This window comes from Opisthorchis viverrini (genome assembly GCF_000715545.1).
Source record: "Opisthorchis viverrini unplaced genomic scaffold opera_v5_16, whole genome shotgun sequence".
Classification (NCBI taxonomy): Eukaryota; Metazoa; Platyhelminthes; class Trematoda; order Opisthorchiida; family Opisthorchiidae; genus Opisthorchis; species Opisthorchis viverrini.
Window position 1 is genome coordinate 2,743,945 of NW_008751672.1, and position 15,282 is coordinate 2,759,226.

General features: G+C 44.9%; 1 protein-coding gene across 1 annotated transcript; it reads right to left on the reverse strand.

Annotated features, from left to right (window-relative positions):
• Positions 1-4,366: 4,366 nt before the first annotated feature.
• Positions 4,367-5,491, reverse strand: T265_12808 (hypothetical protein; the record flags this gene model as incomplete). The annotated part of the gene is made up of 1 exon (XM_009165586.1): positions 4,367-5,491. One exon carries the CDS (start codon positions 5,474-5,476, stop codon positions 4,367-4,369), a length of 1,110 nt encoding a protein of 369 aa, XP_009163850.1.
• Between the last annotated feature and the right edge of the window lie 9,791 nt (positions 5,492-15,282).

Genomic DNA, 15,282 nt, shown 5'->3' on the forward strand with positions numbered 1-15,282 from the left:
GATGGTTTCTCTCCAGCAAAGGTTATAATAAACAGATGGCTGAGACTTAGCCACAACGCTATCCTGCCAACATTTACGTGTTTTCAATCACTAACAGGAGAAAAACCAACGTTTCGGTCTGGAAACCGTGTGTAAGTGGGGGAATATCACCCCGGGCGCCGAAGGTGACCTGTTGGATTCGTTCTCAAAAGAATCACTAAGATCATTGATGTCGGAACGGTATGTCACTCAGCCACGGCAGACTGGGTGCCCTATCCCAAAAGCGAAAAAACAGTTACTAGACCTCAACCTATGGCTCGGAAGCATTGATCTCCTCAGAGAGATCCATTGCTACAACCGAGACACCATACCGGTTCAAACAGCGTCATTCGAAATATAGCGTGAGGTCGTTGTACTCGCTCGTCTGCAATAAAGCTGTTGTGTGGTCGTTGGCTTGTTCGCTGAGCTGGGCAATTTGATTGCAAACGTTTCATCACCAGTCGAGGCGACATCATCAGTGCGTTATTGTGGAGCTTTGGTGTACGTAGCGGTGAATTAGTGGTTGAGCGTTGAGTAGTGTTACATGTGTGTTAGCCGCGGATGACCTTTGACCGCGATTAGTTGTTCGGTCGGGCGGTTGCTCTGTTATTCCGTGTCCTCTTTCGCCGATGTCCAGGTGACCTTTGAGCATGACATCCATCGCCGTCGTAATCTGGTCGATGTTGGGATGACCTTTGTCCTTCCGAGCTCCGGCTTGTGACCTTTATTGATCTGATTCTGAGGAGTTCCTTGTTTCTTTGTTTGTGAATCCAATGTTCGGTCTTCCTTGGGTGTTCCGGTTGAGATGTTGGTCTTTTTCACCACAGAACACTGTCGGCGAGTCATTTTCCGGTAACAAAGAGCTAGAACTGCAGTCAAAAATAACATTCAATATCATGGTGGAATGTGAGTTGACAAATGTGTTACTATGAAGTCTGGCTCCCAAAGGAAGCCTTTGTGTTAAAGAGACACTGGTGACATCGATGACATATCATGTTAATGAAGAAAGGTTGGTACTCTTAGTGCCGGAGAGATATGAATGAGCTTTCAAAAGGCATTTCTGGGGATAATGGTGAATGCACGGGGGAGTTTTCCACACTTAGAGAATTTCTTCTTTATTGTATGAGGTGAGCGCACATTCTCTATCTAACAAAGTGCACACAGGTGTAGTCCCACAGGTAGATGACAGGATGAGACAATTCTCAGGAGAGCTGTTTCAGACTACTGAGAGATCTGGTCTGTTAACCGGCTAATGATCAGTTGGCTGTTAATCTGTTCCCCTAGGTTACCAGTTGGCATTTCGTTCCTATTTGAAAAGGGATCGTCCTGGCGCGGTTGGTTGTGCTAAAGATACCAGTGGCAATGAAACTTTTGTAGGCCAACTAAAATTCCCTCCAGTCGTGTCTTTAGGACTCAGTGCACTTATTGTTTATTACGTACGAATGTTTGATGGTGATGTCTGTTCTTGCAGTTAATATTTAATTACGTTTTTTCGTTCTACGACTTTTATTGCCCAGTTGCCGCAGTCACCAATACCATCCTAGTGGTTCATAATCATAATCATAATCATAATAAGCCTCGGTTTACTCTAGAGTAATTGTATCCAATCATCTATGGGAAAGAAGATGTACAGTGGCACAACTCTAAATGAGTCCAACACGAAGACGATAGTCCGCTGTCACTGTGGTCGGTGAAATTCTGCGGTGCAAAACTGATACTGTCGCAGTTCTTGTCTACAGCATCACGGGATCGTTTCGATTGTTTGTTACACAGGACAGGCTTTCGACAAGATAGCCGCAATAGTGACTTTCGATAGAGGAGCCAATAAATCTGATAACGGACCATGCAAAACTCATTAAGTGCAATAAACTTCAAGCAAGCTGGTTCCGCTCTGAAATCGGATAAACTGGGAGCCGTACTAGCAGAATACCGCTATCGAACGCGGTTAGAATCTTTTATTAAGTAAAAACCTCGTGTAATTCGTCAGTGCCGTCCGTAGTGTGCCACAATTTATGGGTCTTTACTTTGCCCGAGCAATTTTCAGACACGATCGGTTTGTAAAACTTCGAACAGGACAATGTGTTGAAAGCTTTCTCGCGGACTGGAAAGGTACGTTTGCTTTGAACCAAAATACATTCGTTTAAATCATAGGAGAATATTTGATGAAACCTAACTAATTTCTGTGAACATTGCGGTAAGGGAGCACTGCTTATCGACCTATCACTGTCCCAAGACGGTTGACGTACTGCCGATATTGTTGTAACCAGAATGTTGGCTAATACTTTATTGCTAAATAAACTGTCCCGAAACAGAATGAAGTTTCGGTTATTGATCCATGATATCACTAATAAGATATATTGTATGTTGCCACAACTGGGCAATGGTAGCCAGGGATTTAAGCTGGAACAAGGCAAAACAAAACGGCTGATACTACTGATGAGGCATGTGTCTAGTACATAGTTTTCTCGAAGCTCTGCCTTGAGTCTAATGAGAAACGAGGTTTATTACGAAACTCATGGAGCAACTTTGCAGCGTTTGCCTGTAACTGCGCAATAGTCGATGAATATCCACGAAAGAAGCCGTGTCTGGCATCTCGGCATCCAGTTCTGCCGTGGCAGATCACTGGATCGGGGAATTGGACGGTAGTGGGGAAACAGATTCCACCATGTTGAATGGGGAGAATTCAGAAAAGCATAATGAGGAAAAGCGCCAACGCAGTCGGCTCTAGTTTCGTTTGAAGTTGTCGACCGTTGGTGCTAATTTTGGCACTGTAAAATAATCTGCTATTGAATATCCGAGTCAATCGTGAGGCTGCCTCGTACGTGGCGAAAGAGCGGCCGGCGCACTTATGTGAGTCCCAACTGTCTTCAGTGCCAATGTCTGACGTGTATCTCCCCACTCTGGTGAATCTTTTGTGTGAATTGGAAGCGGCCGAGCAGGCTGTCAAATTAATTGAAACCTCTTTCGGGACATCCAAACAAATAGCACAGGTCTTCAACGCGCGTTCGTTCGCGATGTTCCCGGGTTGTGGTACCAGCCGCAACACAACTGAATGCCGAAGTGCCAGACACGGCCGCTTTCATGGATGTTCATCGACCGCCATGTCGTTGCAAACGAACGCTGCAAATCAGCTCCACAAGTTCCATAATGAACCTCACCTTCCGTTAGACATGAGGCGGAACTTCGAGAAAACCATATACTACTCCCACGCCTCATCAGTAGTATCCGCAGTTACACCAGGACCACATGTCCTCCATATGCTTGATTCACGGCCTTTGGTATTGTATGCATTCATTACAAATTAATACAATGTTATAGAAAGGTCGGTGTACACTAGGCAGATAAATACCTTCGTTTTCCCCTATTAAATGAACAAAAGTTTTGTTTATTCGTCAGATACAATGTCAAACACTTGCCACCTGAAGAAAAAATTAATTGATACTCTGTGCCCACGGATGCCATTTTTTGGAAATTTCAATAATATAATAGCAGAACTTACCTTTTCATTTGCTATATGTTAGTGAGATCTCTATAATCGTAAAACTAACACGATTTGAGAATTACCGCTATTAACCGCCAAACAATTGACTGCCTTCTTGCTCTTTTTAGATTAGGGTAGAAACTGCTGTGGACAGGGTGGTTAATCTGTCGGCACTTCTAGTGGTAGCCTAATTCATGAATTCCGCAATGCCACCAGTAACTTACCAGTACTTCATCAGTACTCTCACTAAACTTTTACGAAAGGAGGTCAGGGGGAACCTCAAAAATCCACTAATTTGTATAAAACATAGGATAAAGCTAGATATCCTACAAAACCCGTTTGACGCTTCTCACTTAGAGAAGGCCTTCCGTAGCATGTTCAAAAAAGTACTCATCTCACGGCACGAAAACAACATGGACGATGAGGCATTCAAACTGTCACGATGACAACTGTCTAAGCGTGATTTCATACATCACGTTATGCTAGTATCACGTGATTATCAGCCTGAGTTATCCATCGCTGTCGAAGGGATGAGTTCAGAGACCTGTGATGTATGCCACCAAAGGTTGACAATAAAATTTTTCCGGGACGCTGGATCATTCAGGCAGCTACCTGCCTTCCGATATGAACAAAAGTTCAACGCTTTGTTGATAAATTGACCTGGTGTGATTTACTGACATTTTTCTGGGAAGTCAGTTAAAAACAGACAAACTCATGTCTTCCTCCTAGCAACTAAGAAACATATTTTGGAAATCAGTAAATCAAACATTTAGGGTATGTGAACACAATTACTTGCGAGAGTAACTTGGACTCAGTAATGAGTAATAAATAAAGCCATGTGTGTAGGTCCTTTCGTGATCTCCTCCGCTAAGTTGCGCTTGACTTGGATCTTCTATGCTGGCCTATTCTATATGCAACTTTCGGAGCACTTTGTGGTTTGGAGGTCTTCAGTGAAATTGTCTTTCTTGCTGAATCTGAATTTTTACGAAAATTCACTCTGGTTGGCTTCGCGAAGCGGTTGGTTTCTTTGGAGCTCTGCTCCGATAAATCGTCCGCTGATAAATGATGTAACCTTCTTATCACCCTCTCCTCTCTAGTCCTTCGCCCTAAAGGTGGTACTAGCTGCGTTTCTAAACGTTTGTTTGTCTTCTGGGGTCGTCTAACACCTGTCTCAATAGGCACAAAGTTGAACAGTGGTGATCTACCCTGTCGATAATTGCATGTCTTCCTTGATCGATCAGGTTTCGGTTGTGCACAAGAACCTTGAACATTAGGTTTTCCCGGATCGTGTGAGCTCGGATTGGTATTTAGTCGCATCATACTAATTTGACCGTATTCTGAATTCGCTTGTTTTCTGAGAGACAGTGGCTGACGCCGGTTGGTTCTCAGTGGTTTTTTCGCTTTTATTATCTTTGTCAATTCGCCACGGTCCGATGTAGCTGGCCGAAATGCATCGCCTGAAGTCCACGCTTGGGATTCACCGGCGGCAGAAGGGGACTGGAGCCTGACATTGAATTCAGTTTTGTCTAATTCACTCAGACTCGTACTAAGCATGGTATAGTGTCCAATAGCCGACTGCAATTCCGCTATCAATCTGCCTTCTAGAAGACTGGCCGTATTTTGTTCCCTCACGCCCAGAAATGCGGCTGATTCTACAGAGCCACGTCTCTGTTCATGGACCGCACTCTCGGATTTGATATCTTCTAGATAAAACTGAGTCCCGACGTCTTCTCCTTTACACTTCAATAAGTTAGACCTTTCCAGTTGACGAAGTTGTGATAGGCGATACCTCGGCTCACTAAACTGTCGTCTGAATGAGCGGCGATAAACACGGGTTGGCAGTTTAGCTGTCTGAGGATTCATGAAGAAGCGTGTACGTATTTGGTATTCGGTTTCTGTCTCGCTATCTTTCAAAATGCTCCGAGGCGTATATATATCCGTACGTTCTGAATCCGGTTCTTCTGTGATTGAGACCATGCTGTCAGATGTCAAACTCCAAATTTATCATAATTCACTCAGTAAGAGGTTTGGGTGAAGGTAAACAAAACCTCCAGCTATTTGTTCACTTCCTTGTTAGGCAACAACCTGATCTTTGTTGAAATAGGTTAAGATGTTCTGTTAATGTTCACTGTGCTTTAAAATACTACATGCATAATCTACCCACAAGCCTAGGTACAGGGCATTGATTTTTCACTACACTAACTAGCTCCCGTTATTGATTCGAAAGCCAATCACGTGATCAACGCAGTCTGCGACCTGATTTCAACAAACACAGGAAAACAACTTCAGCAGAATTTACATGAGGTGACTTCGTCTTATGGAAGCAACTTTCGAACTTGGTAAAGGTGTGCTAAAATAAAACATGAAATAAATTTCTGAGTATCCCGCTCAGAGCCTTTGTGCAATACGGAAACTGAAGGATCATCTGCATGCACGTTTCCCTCATTGAAAAGCACCGCTGTTAATGTACGTTGATTTTCCCATTCATTAAGATGGAATTGGNTGATTTCAACAAACACAGAAAAACAACTTCAGCAGAATTTACATGAGGTGACTTCGTCTTATGGAAGCAACTTTCGAACTTGATAAAGGTGTGCTAAAATAAAACATCAAATGAATTTCGCTGTGCGTTTCTTGTCTTATGTGTCTTGCGAAACCCCACATGTTGTAAGTCGCATCGCATAAATCAGTGAAGTATGAAACACAGAATTCATTGGTAAGGACCAAAACAGTCACTAAGCAATTGGACTTTATCGGGAGATAACAGTTTTTAAACCTCAAAAACCCATGGACCCATACTGAACAATGTATACGCGGTACTCACAGACCCTCCATACGAGGTTGATCAGTGAGGAGAGAGCTGACTGACACAGTCTCCTGGTCCCCCATTCCAAGGGTTGGTGTACTGACTTGATCGTTGGAAGCGTAGACTGCTCTGGTGGCTGCCCGATTTGGTTTATTAGGCTTCTGAGCCAAATGCTTGGATTGATGCTTTAATCGCCCTCTTGTCTAGGCCCGGGTGCTCTGGCTTTATTCCAGCCCGTGTACACCCATAAACAGTGCCTACAGTAGTGGCCTTACACCACATCGACCGTCGCATGGGTCGCACGCGTACAGCAGCGTGGGGAAGCGAAAACAGGCTACAACTGAGACCTCTCTTCTCCCTCAGGTATTCGTCCTCCATCAGAGCCATTTGCTGCCAACATCACTGTAGATCCATCCTTAAGGACTGTTGGATTAGTTCATCGCTCACTGCCGTAAGCCGGAATGTCCACGGTGGACTCGACTGCAGTGGCCGCAGATACTTCAAAATCACTCCCCAATCCCTGAAGCTCAGTTTAGCTGGTAGTTTTTAACGTTTGAACTCTGAAAGAAGCCGGAAAACAGACTGCTNGTAAGTCACATCGCATAAATCAGTGAAGTATGAAACACAAAATTTACTGTCACTGAGCAACTGAACTTTATCGTGAGATAGCAGTTTGTGAACCTCAAAAACCCATGGACCCATATTGAACAGTGTACACGCGGTACCCACAGACCCTTCATAGCAGGTTGGTCAGTGAGTGAGTGACTGACACAGTCTCCTGGTCCCCCAGTCCGCGGGTTGGTGTAGTGACTTGTTCGTTGAACATGTAGACTGCTCTGGTGGCTGCGCGATTTGGTTTATTAAGCTTCTGAGCCAAAGGCTTGGACTGATGCTTTGATCTCCCTCTTGTCTAGGCCTGGGTGCCCTGGCTTTATTCCAGCCCGTGTACAACCATAAACAGTGTGTACAGTAGTGACCTTATACCACATCGACCATCGTATTGGTCGCACGCATACAGCAGCGTGGGGAGGCTAAAACGGGCTACAACTTAGACCTCTCTCCTCCCTCAGGTATTCGTCCTTCACCATAACCAGTTGCTGCCGACATCACTGCAGGTCCATTCTTAAGGACTGTTGGATCAGTTCATCGCTCACTGCCGTAAGCCGGAATGTCTAAGCTGGACTCGACTGCAGTGGCCGCAAATACCTCGAAATCACTCCCCAATCCCTGAGGCTCAGTTTAGCTGGTAGTCTGTAACGGTTGAGCTCTGAAAGAAGCCGGAAAACAGACTGCTCTTGCATGTAAGCTGGACTCACTTTCTCTCTGTCCGAAACAAAGAGTGAAGAGCCAAGTATGGTTGCTGAGTCGACTTTCTCATTGATTTTGTCTCGCTTTCGACTGCCCACCTCTGGTAAACCAAAAGCCCCGGCCACTGGCTGTCCAGGGCTTGGTATCGTTCCAAACCGTCGCTGTCTGTTACAGGCGCATTTGTATGGTTCATACGGCAACCTCCTGCAACAGAATCACGTAAGTGCACAGACGATCACCGCCTTGTTACCGTACTTGCTTATATCCCAACAGACCTTGACCTGGTACTCTCAAAGGATATTTTACGACGCAATGAGCGCATCATTATGTCGAATTAAGGTCTAAAATATTGCTGTTTTTGTCGGGGCATGTAATTTGTGAATAGGCAGACCTGATGATATTCAAGTACGTGGTCACCTTGAAGTGGAAGCAGGAAACAAGAAAGACGAAAAACGCCTGTGTGTTGACTATTTATGTGTATTGCCTGTGTAACAGTGGCTACTACTGATGGGGGCATGCGAGTAGTATGTTTTCCCGTAAATCCGCTTAGAGTCTCTTGAAAAGTGAGATCTATTACGGAATTTGTGGAGTCGCATTTGCTTGCATTTGAGTAATAGTCAATGAATATCCAGGAAAGTTCAGGAAGACGACTTCAAGGAGAAGATGGATATTCAGGTTTTGTAAACAAGATGTATATGGGAGTTTTGCTTCTCGGTCCGATAGACTGTAACTGTTCACTTGGCGTTTCCTAATAAATAACTCCGCAGCGAAGGCTTTCTTCCTTTCATCACACCTGGGACGATCGAAATTGACTGATCACATGGAGCCCCCGTATACGGGTCAGCTACCAACGTAAATAGACCGAATTCTCGTTGGCTCTAGATGGCGTGGATCAGTTACTGAATACCGCTCGTTCTGGAACATTTACGTAAATTCTGATCAAGCATTTGTTCGTTGTTCCTTCTCGGGCCTTTTGTGGATGCGCAAAATGCGCATCCCACTTTCCCGTCGCGAAGATTTCGCACTCCAACGGCCTCCAGGCAAAATCACCTAGTGAAGTGTCTTCAGACACCGTCTTCGGATATCGACTCTTACGAAAAAGTGCTATCCGCAACCCCGCAAGAGGTTGAGTGCTTTGCATGTATAACATTAAACTAGGTTTTGGATTAGTAAATTGAGGCAAAGTTTCGAAAAACCTGTTCGCTTCATCTCCGTTGTAAACAAACTAGTTGAGGCGCTTGTTTGCGTCGACTTACTAAAGTATGTGAATACAGGACCCGAGAACCTGAAGCTGAATTCAGGCCGGGGCCATGTCTCCACGCTCTGCCAGATATAATGGCAATGAAATGTAAATAGACACCTACAATCTTGGTGTTTCGCGACTTCAATAACGAGTCAATGTCTGTTTTCTCAATACACTTATGCGACGGACTATGATCCAGAATAACATATTGTAGTTACACAATTGTGGATCTCATGACGGTTCAGGGAAAGCTATTCGAAAGTTTTCTCGCTAGTAGTGCTATCAAGCAAGAATACCAACTTTCTATTTTTTCGTTCTTGCGTCAATTATGCGGTGATGAGGCGAAAACTGGAAAGACCCCAAAGCCCTTATGTTCAGATGTCCCCGAGCGAGGAACTTGTCCACCTAAAATACGCAATTGCAGGACTGCCCCACTTCAGGTGCAGGAATGGAGATCTCTTCGTGCGCCTGCGAACAAATACCCTAAACCATGATTGTAATAGGCTGTAGTAAGTAAGCCCACAATGACGTAAACAGGATTTACATCTTAGGTGAGGAATAAGGTCCTTACTTTAGGAAAGGAACCTAGCATTCCCAACTAAGTGGTCTGGATCACATACTACAAAATGTCGAGTCACCATTTGCCAAGAATAAGGTTGTTTCCCATGCCTAATTTGAATTAACCAGAACTTGGAAGTTGACAAATTATGACAGAATATATAAGTTTGGATGCTACTTGCCTTCTAAGATGAGACCTACATAACCCTCCCTCCTCATGGCTGTAGACACCAGAATTTATTATGGATGATTGGCGTCAGTGGCGTTCATGCTGTCAGGTCATGCTGTCACCTCTATGTCTCTACCCCAGTGAATTGTAAAACAGCACACTCAATGAGGACTGTGAAAGTCTCCGTGGCACAACCGAACACTCACCTTCTACCTGCCTCGCCGTGAATTCACCGACACTAACCTACATGCGCTATGGTTCTCTCGAACACCCGAAGACGACTCAGTTCTACAGCTCGAACAGGTCAAGTCTCACAGTCATAGGACAAAACAACCTCTACTGTGATCCGATACACACGTCCCTCGAGATTCAGGGACATTCCACCTCGATGCCATGGGTCTCAAATTAACAAACATGATTGAGGCCTTGAAGATTCATGCATTGACCCCATCTCTCAAGCTAAAATAAGAGTTAACACAACTTCGAAGATGCGTGAAACGCTGCACAATTTCTGATGCTTCTCCTTGGATTGTTGGTGGCGCGTTCAGTGGCTGCAGGTCCAGGAGCATGACTTTACACTTTGTGAGTGCAAAGCGCATGTTAAAGGACGGGATGAATTCGGGCAGTTCATCCAAAACCAGCTGCATCTTCTTCTACTCTTTGAATACGCGACGGATGTTGTCTGCATATTCTGTATCGACGGTGTAATCGTCAGTAGTTACTTAAACGCCAAGGTTTCAAAAATCTCCCAGCTTTCGTTTCAGTACCTCGTCATTTACAAAATCAAATAGAGCCGGAAAGAGTGGGNCTTAACGGACCTGTGTGTGGAAGCTTATGGAGAGCCCTCCGCTCGAACGTATGCGAATACAAATAACTTATTATGTTCACAAGCTTCCTGGGCATTGCTTGTTGGGTATGCTTTTTAAGGAGAAGAGACCAGTCGACTGAATTGAACGTGCCTTAAAATACAGGATTACTAAATTTGTGGATCGTTTGTGCGGTGGCGTTTTTGTAGCACCTGAGGAGGTGTGAAGGTTTGGTCAACGTAACCACTACCAGGCCAGAATCCCGCGTGCTGCTCCTGTGTCAATGCTGATTGGGCCCCAACAAGGCGACAAAGTAGCAGTGATGCCAAGGGTTTTGTTACGACTGGGGTCGAACTGAACCCCACTGCGGGCACAGACTATCTCCCAGTTGGCAGGGTTAGTCTCTTTATCCCGGATACAGGCGAGCACTAGATGAAGACTTCAACCTCATCTGTAAACGATGCGTGTGGGAGGTTATCCGCACCAATCCCTTGGAGACGCTTGCCGGAACATATGTAGTCATAAACCTCTGAGGCCGTAGAAGCCACACGTTTACCATCCAAGATTCCAGGATCCAGGTGAGCACCAGACGAAGGTCACGAGAGTTGCTGTTCAAAGTGATCGGCCTAACGGTCGAGGTGTCCTTTTTTACTGAAGATAGTCGCACCAATTCGTTCCTTGATCGTCTCGCTAACAGGTGGCTTCCCAGAACCGGTTGAACGAGTAGACTGAAATAGATTTCGAGCATTCTCGACTCACCTGATCTCCTCCATTTCCTAAACCTTTGGTGGCCACCAGGCTTCACAGTAGGTATGCTAACTTACTTTAACTTGGTGTCTGATAATTCATCGGACTGAATTATTTTCTGGGCTAGAAAGAAGATTATCCTGAAGTGGAACAATTGGAAGAGAGCCCAGAAGACCATTATGATCAGTTCATCTAACTTCGAGATCTTATTGTCTCTCATTTGCCTACCGGTTTGTCCACACCTTACACAGTCCTGAGAACCGAAAAGAGAAGGGACCCCGGGCGAGCGCGTGGTGGGAATCCACATTTGTGTCTCAAAACCAATGACAGTCAGTTATTGACACCCACCGCCGGTAACTAATGCTGGGTCCGTGACAGGCAGACCGTCATCTTGTGGCCAGACGATTACACTAAGTAAGTTTACGGTCTGTATGTAGCTAGAGCAATCGTTTGTCAGTGTCCGTATGTACCGAGTCCAATCCATGTTGACAACCTAAATGAGCTTCAGATGTGCTGACCTGTTCCCTTATGCATTCGAACCTCAGGCAAACAGGCTTTTAGCGCGCAATTCAATCCGTCATAAAGCATGTCTTTGATCGTGTCAGGGCTGTAGCCGGCTGGGACGTGAGCAGACACTAACAGTGATCAACTTCAAAATTGTGAAACTCCTTCAAGGCGAACCGCTCAGGGGTGCGCGGTGATTTAGAACGATACCAGTCCCGACACATCCTGCCGCATCTGCTGCTCGTCAGAGGTAAACAGTCGGAAGCGAGTGGAGACTAATTGGGCGGTTGGCTTAACCACTGTGCTTGCATTTTGTATTATTGTTTCTTATACGTAGCACACATCAATATCAAGCAAGTCCAGTGCACGAGCGAGAGGAGCTTTTTGTCCTCTTGATTCAGGGTGTGAACCGTGAAGGCGTCGAGGCTTGAAGATTGAGCTGCCCTATGTATGTAGCGCCAGATGATGTACAGATGTTATGGCCAAGATAGGTGCAGAACCAACCTGTCTCCAGGTCAACGGAGAAGCCTGCAAGAGAGGATTATTAATGAAGTTTTAGGAGGTGGGAAAGCCTGGGAACTAGAAAGAAGGGAGGAACCAGCATTAGTCCGTTTTCATCTACCCACTCCGCTCTATGAAACAAATAAGACAACCCGGTTGATATAACCACGGAAAGGTATGACAGTATTTTTGGTCGCAGACGTCACTGTTGTACGACAGCTGAGGTATTGTCAGGGTGTACAGACCTAGACTGATGGACCATTAGTGTCCTTGACCAAATGTCTAGTCCCTTCTTGACGAAGTTTCCATTCACATTCACTGACTGAGTGCTGGATGTGTAGGCATCTCCGACGTTTGTGATAGGCTGAAACTAGTTCTTCTCTGTCCGATTTTCAGTCTTTCCATTACAAGGCCTTGTACGAATAAGTTCAGATTATTATGCGGCAGTAAAGCATCAGTGTTCCCTGATATTTCTCTCAGGGATGACGTCTTATTCCAAAATACATGTCTTGAGTACAGAATAATGGAAGGTTGATATTATTTCGTCCAACTTGGAGCAATCGACTTTTGATTCTAAAGTGTTCGGTCCCGAAGTTCCTTCCTTTTGATTTTCTTTTTTGGGGGACAAACTACGAAATCTTACGCGGAACATGTCAAGAAGCAAGATGTGTCCGAGGGGACAAACACGAAATCTTACGCGGAACATGTCAAGAAGCAAGATGTGTCCGATCTAGAAAAGAGGGGTCAGTCCATATTTGAGATTAGGAAGTGAAATTGGGTTATTTTTGTAACTCCAACATTTGTTTTACGATTTCTGCTTGTCGCCCATCATTGCCACTACTCGATAGCTCTCACGTCCATCTTGAGAATCATAGGAAACTGGTACTCACCATCTGACTACTCGCGAGTAGTGAGAATCGGGGGGAATGAATGGTCAGAAATGAGCCATACGGCCGACTGAGGGTGGGGGCTGCGCTCCCTTGGACTCAGGCCTAAAAAGAAACACACTGGCTTGGTCTTAACGAGAAACTTACCTGGAAGACATCTGAATCTCTCACTTATGATGTTCTTAGGATGTTCTTATGATAAACGAGTGATTCAGCTGGGGTCCAGGTGGGTCTCCAGTCAAACACAAATTGGTATTTAGGTGATTGTATTTCGTTAAGTTCGTGCAGTCCAGGTTGACCGAAACTCGGGGACTGCGTCCACCTGATGAGCCCCAACGAATGTGAAGCCGGTCATGGGCTGTCGAATAATTTTGAGCAACTTATAAGTAGTGTCTTACGTCTATACGGGCGCAAAGACATTGAATTGAGACATTTCGTGGTCGTTTTTGTCACAGGTATCCGGTGATTCCTACCGAGAACAAACTGCTTAGTTCTACTACCTTTAATGTCTGCCTATTTAGCCCTGGAAAGGGCTGCTGAACTCAGCAGAGAATGAGTATATTCTCTCAGCCAAGTACAAAAGATCGCAGCCAAGCTTTCTAACAGAAAATGCCCAAAAGTGTGTATGCACAAGAACAATGTTTCTGTTTGTGTAAAAATTACCTGCTTATATAATACGTCTGGTAACGACGGTTTTTGCAGTAGTCAGGTTACGGAGGACCTTCCTTAGATTATCAAAAAAATGCGAAACAAGGAAAGAACAGTTGCCGCTCATTCATTTTTCTCACGGAAAGTGTGACGCATTACACTGTATTGAGCGTCGAATCTGAAAACACCTTTTCCCTATCTTAACGTTAATGGCCGCACCTTTTTCTGTCAAAGGACGAGCTCATTCCAGACATGTTTCCAAAAGCCAGTGCCGCACATTTATTGGTTGCTGCACGCCTCATTCCGTAAAACGCTTTATTCCTTCAGCAGCATTAAAAAGTACTGTACTACTGAAATCAAAAAGAGCTGTATTTAACCCGATTTATACAGGAGAATTGCATGTTCACCAATGTGAAAATAGATGAAGTGATTGGCCTCATGTGTGACGTAACTAAAACAGAATGAAAAACGAAATCCGTGATACCACCAAGTAACAGGTAGTTGAGGTAATATTGTTTCCTAATTGGGACCCAGTTACCCTTGCACTGCCCTTTACGAGTCAAGCTCAGATAAACAACTTTCCAAAAAAATAGAACCCAAAAATAAACTCACCCTTCAAAATAGACGAATCCATGTGCTAATATACTCTCAGTGTTTTATAACTTACTGCCAGTTGGCAAAATCAACAACTGTTCCCGACTCTGGAAGGCCAGGCAGGCATTCGCATAACCCTGACTTTTTTATAGCCGAAATGTAATCAGTTTGGATGTCAGCGGTGCTGCGATTTGGTAAGCCCTACTTAGTGGATCTGGGTTAATGCTGAAGAGCCTTGAGGAATCTATTTGCGCACCTTGATCTCCGAGGCACTGAACCTAGCTTGTTGGAACATCGGACCAGTGATGCTGGCGATATGATCAGTGTTCTTCGGGAAGAATAACACCCCCTTGACAGATCCATTGGGTTACTCCAGTTGGGCCATTAACTTCAACAAATGTGGATTCCGTGATCATGTGAGCTAATCCCAATGCTGATCAGCCGCTCGTGGTCGAGAGGTTGTTCAAACTGCTATCCGGGGAGATTCTGTTTCAGAATTCTCCGTGATTTCTTGATTCCCAGTGACGATGAATCAGTTGTACAAGGTTTTATGCCTTTTGGTCTAGGTCGGTTTCGCATGTAGGACGTGGATCTAAAGGCAATCATTTCGTTAACATCGATATTTGAAACCGGTCTACAACGAACTATACGTGGAAAAACGCAGTTTCACTGTGCAAAGAGTGATCGCGTAGTAAACTAGGAAGAAAGAAACCGATTTAGTTCCACGTGCTGACCTACAAAAAATGAAGACGAAGCAAACTATTGTTGCACAACGATGTCGGTGGGGTTCTTGGTGTCAGCGCCCATCCGTCGGTGAGAAGCGCAGGCACCTGGAAGTGTTTGTGGTAGGCTAGCACCAAGACCACCCCATCTGCCTTCATTGCTCACTTCACAACAAGGCTTTTAAACTAACTTTGATTGTACAGCAGCGAGGCGTCTGTGTTTGAAACTGATGTAGTGTTCTCGTTGACGATGATGATGACGATGATGATGATGATGAGCAGGATGATGA